General features: G+C 35.7%; 2 protein-coding genes across 2 annotated transcripts; one reads left to right on the top strand and one right to left on the bottom strand.

The window, feature by feature from the left end:
• Positions 1 to 12: 12 nt before the first annotated feature.
• On the bottom strand, positions 13 to 6,392 carry LOC145233765 (galactosylceramide sulfotransferase-like). The gene is made up of 8 exons (XM_080098545.1): positions 4,821 to 6,392; positions 4,526 to 4,736; positions 3,861 to 4,037; positions 3,338 to 3,492; positions 2,581 to 2,781; positions 2,064 to 2,211; positions 1,638 to 1,757; positions 13 to 1,000 (listed from the first exon to the last, which is right to left on the bottom strand). The coding sequence occupies exons 2-8, from the start codon at positions 4,649 to 4,651 to the stop codon at positions 734 to 736; spliced, it is 1,194 nt and encodes a 397-aa protein (XP_079954671.1). The 5' UTR covers positions 4,652 to 4,736; positions 4,821 to 6,392; the 3' UTR covers positions 13 to 733.
• An 896-nt stretch (positions 6,393 to 7,288) lies between these two features.
• LOC145232747 (uncharacterized) lies at positions 7,289 to 15,130 on the top strand. The gene is made up of 12 exons (XM_080097419.1): positions 7,289 to 7,420; positions 7,601 to 7,809; positions 8,030 to 8,203; positions 8,310 to 8,379; positions 8,773 to 8,895; positions 9,319 to 9,473; positions 10,444 to 10,616; positions 11,378 to 11,483; positions 11,846 to 11,918; positions 12,389 to 12,523; positions 13,347 to 13,433; positions 13,798 to 15,130. Exons 1-12 carry the CDS (start codon positions 7,370 to 7,372, stop codon positions 13,906 to 13,908), a joined length of 1,467 nt encoding a protein of 488 aa, XP_079953545.1. The 5' UTR covers positions 7,289 to 7,369; the 3' UTR covers positions 13,909 to 15,130.
• The last annotated feature ends 382 nt before the right edge of the window (positions 15,131 to 15,512 follow it).

Here is a 15,512-nt window from a genome sequence, read left to right as displayed (position 1 = left end):
CTTGCACTCAAATAAGGTAAATGTATTGTTTATTACACAGTGATATATTTGACACATTTATAATTTACCTAATACAAATGGTGTAGAAAAAAAACGTTGAAAATAAAAGGAAAATGGCACATTACGATAGGAACATTTAACACAAGTTCAGCAAAAGCAATTTAGGCACATTCGAAAATAACTTACTTTGATAACATGGGTAAAAAGGTAAAGAAATAAAAAAGCAACAAAAGGCTCATTATGAGCATATGATTGAAAAAATAGTGTTAACAAGTTGTTTCCTTTGGAAAGAATATAATGTAGATGATATGAAAAGTACGCAAATAAACACTTGTCCTTCACAAAGGAAAAAAATTGAATAACACCCACAATACGTATGTGAATGTTTGCAGCAACTACAGACCGTATAACCGGTCAAAAACGAAAAAAATAACCCTTTGGCCAAAAAGATAAATTATTATTGGGGCAAACACTTACATCAGCCAGCTGGCACGCAACAAGGTAAATTTTCCATAAACTTTGTTAAAAACAAGCGCAGCGAAGCTAAATTTACACTAAATTAAGCAAAATTTGATTACATTTTTCTGCAATTACATAGCCTACTAAAGGCAGAATGTATATTATATGTTTCCAAAAACATCTCGCACATTTTGCCACAAAACATACCCAACCCACAAATTAATGCCTAAAAGTGACGAAAATTGAGGTAAAAAACACCACTCTGAAACATTTATCACTTTAGAAAACAAGAGCCTGAATTTTGCGCCATGTAATCTGCAAGTCTATGTGATATCTCCAGTGGCATTTTTTCGTTTTCTTCGATTACGAATTGACGTTGTTTAAAGCCGTGAAACGATGCTTCTCGTTTTGCAACCTTTTTAGCTTTTGCCTTCCTCCGACTGTTTCTTAGCAGTTCCAAGTCTTTTGCCATTCTTTCTCTTCCGTATTGGTTTACTTTCTTCCAAAATGTAGAGTTAAAGTGTTGATATAGTGCAATATCCTTAAAACAAAGTAATGTGTCAATAGATTGCGCAATAAAGGTTAACTGCCACTTTTCTACATACTTATATCAGACATGATGTTTTTCACTTGCATTCCAACCACCTTGTCTTAGGTTTACAAATATATACCATAAAAAAGTGTCGCGCAGTGGAACTATACAGCAAACCTCGGTTTAATCGTATTTGGTTAATCCGGATCTTCGCCTAATTCGGACAAAACTCGAAGTACAAATGATTTGTAATGTGGTAAAGCTTTAACTAATCTACATCAGTGAATCTGGATCTTCGCCAAATCCGGACAAATAATTTGGTCCAAAAGGGGTCCGGATTAACCGTGGTTTACTGTATTAGCAAGATAACTGCTCACTGCAATCTATCAGATAATCGCTTAATCGGTTCATCACTCTTTTTATGCAATTAACCAGGTTATGCGATTACCTAGACAATTTGTTTGAAGACCAGTTACGGTTGGTGTTTTTTGATCCCAATGCAACTACCGGGTTGTGCAATAAACCGGACAATTTTCTCATTAAAAGACTACAGTCTGTGAAATTAAACCGATTATACGATTAACCGGGTTCGTCAGGATTGCATGTTACCATCACTGAACTACAAACCGTGGGTTGTTTAACTTACAATATTGCTGAGGTTGTTAAACGCTCTTATATGTTCTGGTGATTCTAACTTCACTTTTTCGTAGCTTCTTTTATGTTTGTCGACCACAACAAAGTCGTCCCAGTCAAGATTGAGAAGTTCCTAATAAGTTGAAAGTGAAAAAGCGACGTTAAGTGTGAAACAATGGATAAACGGCCTTAGTTAAAACACAGAGCAGTTCAAAAAAGGTTCATGTTTAGTTAGGCAATGGGATTAATATTCAAAATCAATTATCTAAATTACTGTTTGAGCCAATTTTAGGATTTTAGGGCACCGTAATAATCGACTTTAATTCATATTGAACAAACCAATGTAATACGAAATTGTATGTATAAAATATAACTTAAAATTTAGAGTTGTTGTAAAATAGCAAGATGAATTTACAAAAACATTTAGAAGGAAGCTCACCTTTAACAACACAAACGATTCGTCCATATATTCGTTAATCATCACAAGATCCATTTTGTTATCAAGCTCCAATAACTTCAATTTGATCTTAAATTCGTCTTGCAACATCGGGTCAAATCCAAGGTCATGCGCTTGGAAGTTTTTAAACCTTAAACAGATAGTCTAAGATTCAAGTTGAACATGCATTCATAACTGGGATCAGCCCTGAAGCGTTCATGCAAACCAGATCACGGCACACTCATCTATAAATCATAGTACGCCAGGCCTTTTGAAGGCGTTATACCGAATCAAGCCAATAAACCGTATTGGAATTTGGAAATGCTTTTCAGTTCGGCTTGATTCCGTATTACGCCTTTAATAGGCCTGGTATAATATAATTAAAAAAGATAATAGATTTTTCAAACATTATTGCCCAAATCACATAAAGTTACAAAGATGTTTTAGTAGGTTTGTTTTCGTTATGCAACAAAAAAAACGTTAAATAAGTTATTTATATTTTAGTAGGTCCTTTTTTTACCTGAAATACCACGGAACAGACTTGTTTAAAATTCGGTGGGATTCCATCATAAAATTCGTAACACTCAAAATCCTGCCTTGCAAAACGCGAGAAACTGGCATTCCAAAACAGCTTGGTGCTTTTCCAATCTTAAAGTGACGACCATAAAACTGCAATGTCGACTGAAATTGTGTCCACGGTTCTCGAATTACAGAAAAATATCTGTCACAGATGTAAATTAGTGCAAGGGCATAGGTGGACACATAGACACATCTACAAGTTTAAATAGAATTGTAACCAGTTTTAATATTTAGTAATTACAAGTTGTATATTTGCAGATGACTCACTGTAGCCTAAAACTTTGATGTTTGAGTATAGGTAAGATCGTTAACGCGGTACAATTGTAGTCCTAAGTTTGTCGAACTAAGATAAAGATACATTCATTACTGACATCAGCATTATAGTGTTCATTTAGCGATCAAAGCATACTATTATGAATAATTGTACGCCAGGACCATTGAAGGCGTTTCAAGCCAGTTTCCCATGCATTCCCATATGGCAAACCACAAGCTAAAAAATCTAGCCTGCGGTGGGATTCAAAGCCACGACAGGAGCCTTTCCGGGGACTTGCGCTCTTCCAACTAAACTGTACATAGCTGACATGCGCAGTATACGGAAAAGGCAAAGGTGCTTGCGATTTAACTTTTAATTAGCCTACCACTGAGCCAGCGTAGCTCAGTTTGTAGAACGCCAATTTCGTGTGCTGTACTTTACTTACTTGGCTTTAGGTGATATGCATCTTTGCATTTCCTTAATATCGAGTCGAGAGTGACCGTGAATTACATCCACCACTTGACCGCGAGGAAATAGGAATTCGCATTTAAAACGTCCTGGATAACCGGCAATAAAGGGGAAAGGCGCACGCTGGGCGAACTGCAAAGTATATACCGTAGCTATGATACAATAAGTTTTGTAATGTAAAAAAGTGACAAAATAATTTCACAACCAAATTAAATGGCCGAAACGGGTTGTTCAGTACACTTTGTGCATCAAACCGTTTCAACTGTTTAAAACAATAAAACGGTATCATCCGCAAATTGACAGACAAAAAAGCATTTTTGGCGAAAGTTCTTGTAAATTGAGATGTATTTTATATTTTTGAGACGACAGAATTCTGTAGAACGTGTTTTTAAGCCTGCACAACAACCAATGGGCCATTGTTGATGAAATTATTTTATTTCGTGATTCAACAAATGTAACGCCCTAATTTCTACCAACAACGGCCGACATCTGTTACTTACATTAGTTATGTTGTTGCGTCGGATGAACGTAGCAAGTACTTCTCGAATTGTAGTACTTCCTGTTTTGTGTGTCTTTGCGAAAACGAATGCGCGAACAGGTTGGCCCACTGGAAATCCATTGTTCGTTAGCGCTGTTTGGAACAATGTCCGTCCCCTTTCACCATACTGTGATACTACCTACAGTTACAGACATTGAAGTTAGTTTCAGACAAAATTTGTAAAAACATTTGTCCAGTATACTGCACAACATAATCGTTTGAAACTTCAAAATCAAACATGAAAAAATAAGTACAAAGCTATAAGCGTCGTCAATTCTTCACATCATTGCGTGCTATGGCTGCGCTATAAGTCTATACCGCAACATCGACCAAATCTTACAGTAACAGAAATTTTTGAAGGTGAGCAGCTTAGCGACGAAACCGAAAACGCGTTGACTAATTTATTACTAAAAATGCACAAACTCAATACCACTGTGCTTAAAGGCAGACTATTGAGTCCAACAACAAAACAATTGAACGAAACTAACGTTACCACTTTAAAAATGCCTCGGGAAAAGTGATTTATATGCTACTGTATCGAGATCGCTATCGTGCAAGAACGTAGGCTTGATTTCATTATCTTTACAGTTACGATACGTACAAATATTATAATTCCAATAAACAAACCTCAGTCGATGCTGCAATCTCCTTTCTCCAATCTGTGTTATTTGTTAAGACCCAAAGAGCCAGCACTAACAACGAACAAAAGGCACAACGAGTAAAAAACGTTCGTCCCGGCTTTGCGGCCGCCATGTTGGCACCGTAGGAGTGCAGTTTTTATGAGGCAGCACCCGCTAGGCGATGCTTACAAATCGGGCACTACAGGTCCTTAAAATGTCTGTGAAAATACATTATGTTTCAATGCCCTTTGTATTATATTTACTATGGCAAATAATAAGTCTGTGAAAACATTACAACATACAAATGTGTCGATTGTTGACCTGCAGTAACCTCTTTCTCTGATAACATTAAGTCCAGTTTCGAAGGTCGTTGTTGATCACTTTGTTTAAAAACAATGTTTGTAAGCTCCAGCTACACATCACTAATGTACTCTTTGTCCACTGTAACGCGATATGGTGGTAATTGGTACCAACAGGCAGCATGCCCAAGAGAGCAGTTTGATAACAATCACTTTGTGAGGGCTCCACACTCTATCTAGCACATACTTTCGCTCAGCTGTGGCAGAACAGTCAGTGTTTAAACACATATTTGTGGATCTTAGTGTAACCATTGGTCCAATCAAGGTTTAAACAACAAATAAAGATTGAATGTGTAACAATTTTGAAGGAGTTGTCTTCATAATGCTATTAAATGTTGAACATAAACTAAAAGATTTATCTCAGATAAATATGTTTCATATACATCTCATGGGCTTGAATTCCAATTACTGTATTTTACGGACCATAAGGCGCAACTTAAATCATTTTTTTTCCTCATAAATTGATCGTGCGCCTTATAAGCCGGTGCGCCTAATGTATGGACCAAGTAGTGCTTTATTGCTTTGTTTAATGAGCTTTATACGGTAACCCATACTCCTTAAAATACGTTGCGTTCTATAGCCCGGTGCGCCTTATGTATGAGCAAAAAACTAATCAAAGCAATTTATTGACAGTGCGCCTTATAATCAGGTGCGCTTTATGGTCCGTAAAATACGGTATATGTTGCTTAGAAAACACACCACATAAAATAGTTAAAATATACATATAGGTTTTTTACCCTACTATAAAACATCCATAGTAGTTAAAATGTTACACTGCAAGCCTTTGGTGTGATGTAAAAGAACATTATTCAATTTAAACTTACAAATCCAGTACCAATCTCATACATGCCATATATTTCACTTTCCTGAAACTGATTCTTTAGCAGAGTACTCTATGCAGCTGTGTTAATAATTGTATCAAGGAGCTTGAAAGTTTTTGCTTGCACAAACATGCACAACTGTTTTGTGCTCCATAAGGTTTTACTGTTGCACAGCTATATCCGACTCAGTGATTAATTTAGTTCTATTGTGTCGCTATGTTTTCTTTTTCACCAAGTGAAATTAAATCAATTTAACAAGGTATTAAGTTTACAAACAGTGTGACAAAGTTGGTTGCCTTTTTAAAACTTGTGTAAAATGTGCATTTGAGGAAAAAAATAAGTTCCTGCATGATTAACACTAAACCGACAAACTATTTATGTGGAGTGTGCAATATCTCTCCAAATAAATCACCTTACACTTCTGCTGTCAAAATTATAATACCATCTCCTATTCTGATTCAGAAACAAGGCAAAATACAGGCGTAAAGTTGACCTGTTCGCACACAATCTTAAATACAGGCAAGGGACAACCCTATACAAAAACATTTAAACTGCCAGGGGCCACGTCTGTCTACTATATCACAAATTTCGTTCAATATTTCCTGTTCTGTAGCAATGGTTTCCTGTTTTCGGCTTTCGCTCTTAAAAAAAGTTCTGCGTCAATTTGTGACTACTTCATAAAATTCATACTTCATAATATTGGCTACGTATATATATTTTTTATTGCGTCTAATATAAAATCTTTGGTCAAAAACACTGTTTGTTTACTACGGTAATCGTGTTTATGGTCGTGTGTTTTAAATTGTTCAGTCAGGCGTATCGATACTGGACAATAGAGATCAACTACGAAGAAAGTTTTGCAACTTTTTGGAGAGCTTTCGCTAAAAAACAAATGACTTGTTTCAAGAAAAATTCATACAAGTCCCATCCTGTGCCCGGCAAACTATCCTCTTTAAATGAGGAAGAACTGCTGACCTACTTCGTGAACGACTCAAGCCATTAACAGACTGTTTTGCAGATTACTTACGGTAGATATGCTTTTAGCTAGATTAGACCTGCGAAAAAACACGATGTATTACGAATATGTTGTAATATTAAAAATAGTTTGCACTTGAGACCTGCTTTGCGGGATAACAAAATGATAAATCTACTTTAGGGAGCAATAAAATAAAAGATTTACCGTGCAAGTAAAAACGTGCGTTATTACTTTGTAAGTAATTTCGTTATACAACCGCACGTTTTCCATGAAGAGAATAAAATTGCAGAATAATTTGAACAATGCATTTGAAAACTTTAAAAAATACAATTTGTGATCCAACATGGGGAAGTACCAATCAAGCAACCACTTAAAACGTGCAACAATCAGGAAAGAAGATCTACGAATACATCCTTCCTGAAGAAGGAAAAAAAACAGTCTTAAGGTCTAACTGTTGTAAGGAGCCATCTTGGAAAATACCCCATATGTGTTTAATCCTGGCACAGCTACATGTTTTACTAACTTTTTTGTATTAAGCATTAAAAGTTTCGGTCGTGACACAGGGCATACTAAAAGCATAGGTGTTTAAAAAGGATTGGCGGCTTTTAGTATCACAAGATAAAGAAGTGTTTATTTTTTTAGGATTCTTGGACTTGTATTTGTTTAAATTAGGTCATTTTCGATCAACTTATAGTATGAATTTCTATCCATTTCTGCTTCTTGTTTGCACAATATGTGTACAGAAGGTGAGTTCCAACAAGTAATGTAACTATTGTGCAAGGCAGACGGTGTTGTTAATAAGATTTAATTACTGCAAGTGAAATGAAACTGCAACTTAAAAAAACTTTCAAAATTATTAAACATATTGTTTCCAAAAATAATAACTGTGCTTTAATGCTCTTGTAAACACCTTCTGTTTTTAAAAGATTCAATCAGAACTCAGCGAAACAGAACAAGAGCGTTTGAGATCCTTGCCTGGTCATATGAAACCATTTGGTTCCACTGGGCCATATTTTGAAGTTTATGCCATCGAAGGGTTTCCGTCAACAACTGAATTTTTCAATGGATTTGTTGCTGCATCTTTGCCACTTGTGATGAAAAATGCGGCACACATTTCCCCAGCTTATACCAAATGGTAAAGCAGGTTTCTTCCCAGATTGTGTAACAATTTTTACAAACTGCTACTATGACGTGATGGACAATTAAATTTAAAACAGTTGTAGGATTAAACAATTTAATTGTTTCATGAGGTGTGGTGCTTGTTTGACTCCTTTTTATGAATCTTTTAATTTGGTATTCTGTTTCATAGTTTTAAGGGTTTGAAAGGTTGTTATTACATAATAATATTTTTTTAGGACAAATGAATATCTGCTAGAAAAGACTGTCAATGATGAAAAAAAGGTTTTTGTTGAGGGGAGGAAAAAGGAAATTCGGACAGGGAGTGCAATTGAAATGACATTCAAAGAGTTTGTGCAAACATATGAAAAGCGTGACATGTACTGGGTTAGCGAAGTCCCTAATCCTCTTTTGTAAGTTGTGTGATAGAAATAGATTGATTGTTTGATTTTTTCATTTCAATTTTAAGTTTAATACACAAATGCATTGATAAAGTCACATTTTCTAATTTATTTTCAGAAAGGATGTTGTTCTTCCTCCACCACTTCAATGTGATGCAATTCTTAATGATAACAATCTACACACAAATGTACGAGGTTTTGATTTCTGCATTGTTTACATTGTGTAAAATTTCTTGTACTTTTGACTGAGATATATATGTATATATTTCCCTGATATGGAAGCACTGCTGTTTTTAAACATAAAAACATATTTAAGTACAAAAATAAACGTAAAAATAAATATAACATAACCTCCTTTTATTACTAGTTACGTGACTGGACGAGGTAGAGTTTAATGTTTTGATCCACCAATAACTAAAAAGACTTGTTGGTGTTGCAATTTGATACAGTTTTTTCCTGGGCACTTGTAAAAGATATATACCTACCGCCGAAAATACCTACTATTTTTCCAAAACATACTATGTGTAAAAGCCCATGCTGGACACATTTAATTTATTTTTGCAACATTTGTTATATATTAGGTTATGTGGATGAGCAGTGGAGGAACTAAATCTGTTGTACACAACGATGATGTGGACAACATCAATTGTTTGTATCGGGGAAACAAAACTCTTATTTTTGTCAGTCCATTTGACACAGATGAAGTAAGTGAATTTTTAGGTTTGCTTTTAGGTGCATTTACCAAGAATATGTCAAACTCTTGAAATGGCTAATGACAATAATAGTTTACTATTTAGTCTGGAGTTGTAAGTTGGGTCCGGTTTAGGCTTGAGTTTCAGTAAATTAGGCTTGATTTGGGCCTGACTTGAAACCATATATGCCAACAGTTAGGTGCATATAGGGCTTTGTTAAAATAAAATCTGATTAGTTTGGGGTGTACTTGTGTGCCTCAATTTCAGGTCTATGTACAACTCCGTTTTATTTACCAGTGCAGTCAGTCAAGTTTTTTAACCCATTTTAAAAAATCTATGTGCTACTTAAAAGTAAAAAAAACATTGATTATTATCAATTTCATGCTAAAACAGTATAAAATTTAAAAGCCAGTTTTACCAAATTAATATTTTAAGAAATGGATGGACACTGTGATTGATAAAAAATCTGGAGGTTATTCGGGTTTGGATGTTGATGCTGTGGATTTTGTGAAATATCCTTCACTATCTAAGATGCGATATGGAGTTGTGCATATGAAGGCGGGCGACTGTCTCTACATCCCTTGGAGATGGTAAGAACTAGATTACTACAGGAGTAAAAAGGCTTTACCGAAACGCTGGGAATTATCAAGCTTTATATTCAGTAAATTTGCAGTGAAAAGCCTACTTAATTCAATTAGCATTCAATTGGGATCAATAAGTTTTATCCCTCGTGCTTTCTTAAAAAAAATCGAATGCAGCCGCTTAACACACATGTGGCTTGTAATATGTTCTTATACAGCAGTCTCTAGCCGTATGCTATACGCTTATTGTGCAGTCTGGGTAACTCTCCTACACACAGGATGTATCCAATATCCGTTCAATCCTACTTAAAGAGCATCCTGATTAAAATGTAGTTAGTGCAGTTAAGCACGTAGACATGCGTGCGTTTGCTGTCTTATTCTGACTCCTAGTTTACTAAACTTTTTCGGCAAAGAATGGTCCATAATCTTCTTGGACAAAACATCCCCTAAGTAATATGTGTAACATAGCAACTTGGTTACTGGGTATTCGGGTATCAACTTGGCAGCATGCATCCACAAATTGTGCGTTTCGTCGTTTCGCCCTAATAGTTGCGCAGCTATTTTCTACTTGGCGATTGTTTCAATACAGTTGTCTCTATGCTTTTTCTAATACCATGTGTTGAGTTGAGTTTATTTCGCTAGGTAAAAGAAAACATAGCAACACAATCACCAAGCCAGAAATAGCTGACCAACGTTAAAACGTTATGGAGTGCAAAAAGTGTCGTCCACCCTGGGTGGATAATGAATGGTAGAACGCGCTGCAGCTACATCTGATTATAAGCGTTACATAACGGGAGCTCACAAGGAAGTGAGTTTGGCGCAATGTGGGTAGAACACGACTGGAGGGAAACGTTGGTGGGACCAGTCGAGGGAGGGGGCCTAGAATCCAACGACCAGTGTTAGGGTTAGACAGAAAAAGAAACCATATGCCACATGCAAGAGGATAGCTTTGAACAATAATACCTGTTTATCATTACAGGGTGCATCAGGTCAATTCGTTTGGCGACAACTTGGCAGTGAACATTTGGTTTAACCATAAACCCTTGGACTTTATCGACCTTACTCCGGAGCGCTGCGGTCAACATAGTGACGTCACACTCGACCAGGTGACGTTTCTTGGAGAGCCTGGTTATGGGGAGGAAGAGGGTGAAGGTAATTTGATATAAGGATCAGTTGAATTTGACATAAACTGTGATGCATAAACAGGTGATAAAGTATAGTGTATAAAAGTGAGTATATAGAGCAAAGGTGGGCAACCTTTTTGCATGCGCGGGCCAAAAGGTAATGATACATTGCGGAGGCGGGCCGCAACGATGGTCATGCAATGACAAAGCAGTGCTATGCAAAGTCAAACACACAATGATTTTGTCTTTGTACGTAACGATGTCGATGACTATTCTTATAATGACCAAAAACTATCAACGTTTAATGTAACAACTCTTTGGTACAAATATGGGATTTAACACACACATTCTGTCCGGCCGATCAAAATAAAATACCAGTCGCGGGCCACTCAAAAGTTGCGCGCGGGCCGGATGCAGCCCGTCGGTCGTAGGTTGCCCACCCCTGATATAGAGCGATGAAGCACTTTTAAAGTCAAACACGCAAAAAGCCTCTTGGACCTAAACAATTTTATAGTACACCAGGCTGACTGAAGGCGCTACACAGAATTACGCCTGTCTCCCAAGCATTGCTATGTGACAAGCTAGAAAAACTAGCCTGTGGTGGGACTCGAACCCACGACGGGAGCCTTTCCCAGGCTGGCATTCTACCTACTGAGATACGCAGGCCCGGTTATGCACTTTTAAGTTTTAAGTTTCCAACAGTCGCCTTAAGAGTCCAACTTTATTGACCTATTTGGTGGAAACAAAAGTATTGGTGGATTTATTTTAACCCCATGAGATTTTGTGTAGGTCCTCCAGAAGGAGAAGGAGAGGATGCTGAAGAGACTGAGACTGGAGAGGAAGTTGGAGAAAATGAAGCGGTTAATGAAGAACAAGAAGTGATGAGACACATGTTGTAAGTAGTTTTGCTTTTTTATGATTTTTTTGTGATACAAGTTTTACTTAAATATTCTTTGCTTCATTAGCTGATAAAAGGCTTTATGAGCTACCAAAAATATTGTAAGATTGCTACTTTTTTTGATAACGACAAAAGCAATAAAAGGTTTGCAAAAAGTAGATAGATTATTAGATCTGTATTTTTGTGTTTTTGAAATACGATTTAAGCAGTATACAAAATAAAGTTATAAGTTTCATTTCATAAAAAACGTTTGTCTGTTTTTATAATTGCTAACCAAAAGAAACTAAATACCTAAACTCGTGGCAAGGGTTGTATTTACCGTACGAATTAGCCTAAAATGCACATATATTTCTTTAAAGGTCGCTACTCCTGCAGGACATGAAACACAAAAAGGTTTATTATTACGACACGCTAAAAAAATATTTGGTCGAGGTATGTTTTAAACAGCATAAATTTAAAGCTTATAGTGACTAGACAAAATTACTTGATTATAACATTCATTACCTATGTAAATATTTTAACTTTCCAATTTTTGGCGTAACATGGTTTCAAATTATACAGTTAAACAGCTGCCTTTTGTATGTTGATAATTTCTGTTTCAGGCCAATAATTATTGGAATTATAATTGAACATAAAAATAATTTCGTTGAAATTCACTCGTATTTTAACCCTGAAAAAAGAATCACCAAGCGCTGGTTACTTCGTGGATAAAGACTATAATGAACCTTATACCAGTAGAATTAGGTATAATAAACATTTCCGAAAATTTAAGAAAAAATAACACATTAAATCATTCGTTCTTGAGATTGTGAGATGTATAAGTTTCGCCTTTACAGTTATTGTTTGTTATTTAAAAAGAATTCGGTAAAAATTGAAGGTAAAATTTTGTGCAACTAACACAGGTGGCACTTGGGAAACCGAAACCTGCTTGGAACGACAAATGCGAGAAAATTGTTTCAAAGAGTTTTGTCTTGTTGGATTACGACGAAAACGGAAAAATAGAAAAGAAAGATTTCGTTCTGTTGCAGAGAAAGAAGGTTGTTACTATTTTTGTTTTTATTCATTACAAAATAATTAAATAATAACATAACAGCATAACAGCAAAGGTACCCAAGATGCCTGGTCAGAAAATTTACTTTCAAATTAAAAGCGAAATTATGATAAGTATAGATGACAGATATTTCGTTTATACTAGAGATGTACCGAATATTCGGTTTGCCGAATTTATTCGGCCGAATCGGCCACTTTTGCAAAGATTCGGTTTCGGCCGAATAATTTGTTGCGATTCGGCCGAAACCGAATCTTTTACGAGCACACATTTACAGCGTTAACGTGTCTTTTCTGCTTATTACCAACGAAAATCGCGTCAATCATTATAATTTTTAACACATTGACGCTTTTCCCACTGCAGACAAAAAATCAGTAATTCATTGTCGGGTTGGCAATCATGTTTGAGGCCATGTTACACCCCACAGAACTAAAATAAGGACGAAACGCAACCATTGTCTGGTAGATAAACTTATGTTTTTATGTCAAACGCGTAGGTTACGACTTCACGTGACGTCATAAATGATTCGGTTGATTCGGCCGAATTTATTCGGCAAAATCGCCGAATATTCGGTTTCGGCCGAATCGAAATTTAGCCGATTCGGTACATCACTAGTTTATATGTTGTTTTATTGCTAAACAACAGACAAACAATAAGTGGGTATTTATTTCCTCCTAATGTACAACAAAAAGTATTTTTAAAATTTGACATTTTGGTTGATTTTTACCAAATAAGTATTGTCAACAACAGTAACGTATAGACTACAGTTTTTTGTGTCCTAACAAATCATTGTGTTTTGTTATTTTTGTCAGGCCCTCGCCGATGTATTGAAACAAGCCAACGAGCTAATAAACAGTTTAACCACTTATGTTTCTTATGCTGAAATGGAGCAAGACCGGGTACGTATCTTGCAACTATTTTATGCTGCCAAATTTATGTAATACCCATGTTTGCAATTTGGAATTGAACTATAAATCGTCGTCTATGACAGGGGTCATAACTTTTTAACGAGCTCTAACAATCACCAATTGCTGAAGCACATGCCAAAATAGGACCTTCTTAAAGGGGGTTTCATTAAATGAAATTTTGACCGTAGCGCTTTGGTACTTACTTTTCACGAAAAATGTAAGATTTTATAACTTAATTGTGACTGTTTTGGCAAATTGGTTTATTTGTTACTGTTATGGTAAAAAAGAAAACAATCTGGAAAAAAGGGTTGCATTGATAACATTTATCATTATTACATTTTGTGTTTTTATGCAGGAGTTGATTAAATTGGTGGTTCACAGAGGTGACGTCATCCACGATTATGCCCAATCAGTTTACGGAAATTTGTTTGAGAAAATTAAACTAGCGGAACGGGACGAACTTTAACTGAAATGTAAAACTGATGAATGTACAGTTGTGCTATGATGAGATGAATTGTATGTTTGCTTCAAGCAAAAACTGCCTTGAAGGACGTAATTAGTCAAAATATTGCTTCAATAAATATTATTTGTTGGGCTGTTTTTTCAACAATTACAAGATAATAGGGAATAACTTCTTAGTTAAAAGCACGTTTTGTGTGGAACTATATAATGGCTTTAAGAGACATCATGCAAGCTTTTGACGTATAAAATGAAGAGCTTGTTTTCTTAATGCCTTGCGTTTGCCGTTTTTTGAATGAAGTACTTTATTGATGAAACAACCACAATTATGTAATCGTTGTGAAGGAACTTTACAATCTTGGTGCCGAGGTGTATGAATTGTTCTAAACCAGTGGTTCTCAACTTTTTTTGCGTTTGTACCCTCAGGCGAAAATAACTGTCGAAAAGAAATAAAATTTTAGTAAGTGTAAAGTAATAATATTGCAACATTTTTGTACCAATTAAATTACATAGTTGTAGAAATGTTACTGGACAAACGTTCTTAACCATAACTAAAACTATCACAAATGGGTCCACTCAAATTAAATTTGAAACCATATTTCGTTTAGTGCTTTGTAGCCCCATGGTGTATACGTACCCCATGGTAAAAACATTTTTCACAAACTTTTATTAATCGCATCCTAAAAAATTTTCAAACATGTACAGGAAGTGTGGTAAAATGCTTGTTTTACCGGGCTGCTAAATGTAGGCCTAATGTATATAGTGTGGATTTTATGGTTGATTCACATGTCTCTAATTTGCATTTGCTATACGCCTAAATGTACATTCATTTAAGAATAAAAATACTTACACCTGAAATTATGCAAAATCTTTCAAAGAAATACTGTACATTTAAACATTTTTTTGCCATTTCATAACATACCGATTGTACCTTAACCCCTGCGTGCAGCGTTTTGCTTTGTATCTTGACTCTTGTTGCAAATACAATAGTTTATAAACTTTTTTAACACACGATTCACCTACATTTTACGTTAATTTGGGGCAGCTTGAAGTCACCTCTACAGCGTACTTTCACCCATCCATTTTGCGTAGAAACTGTGTTTGTCAAAGTACTATGCTATTATTTCCGTACCACACGTGCAATCTGTCCTTTTTATTTTCACTGTATCTGCTATAAACGAACAATGTTGTGTGCTACAGAGATTAAAGGCATGAATTTGCTGGTTGAACTGTGTCACTTTTTCAGTAGTTTCTATGTAGGTTTGGGACGCAATGTTATGACTATAAAGTTTTAACTCATAATGAACCGAAGGTAGACATTAATCTTTGACTGTATGCAAGTTTATTCAAAAAGCGTTCAAAAAAGTTTTTTTTGCCACTTGGAATTACAGTAACCTTGTATTTTAAAGGTTTGTAATTCTAAATCAGTTTCTGGCTTCGATTTGACAAAAAATATGAATTTTTCTTTGTGGTTTTGTATGAAGGATAAAGATATAATAAATTAGCCCCTTGCCATACGGCGTCTATTTAATTGCCAAAAAGCCTGCTTGTTCACCCGTTAGAAAACTGTTGTCGTTTTTTTTTTGCACTGTGTTCCTTCAACAGCGACTC

Source organism: Phallusia mammillata, chromosome 6 (genome assembly GCF_965637545.1).
Source record: "Phallusia mammillata chromosome 6, kaPhaMamm4.hap1.1, whole genome shotgun sequence".
NCBI lineage: Eukaryota > Metazoa > Chordata > Ascidiacea > Phlebobranchia > Ascidiidae > Phallusia > Phallusia mammillata.
This window is presented reverse-complemented; position numbering and strand designations above follow the sequence as displayed.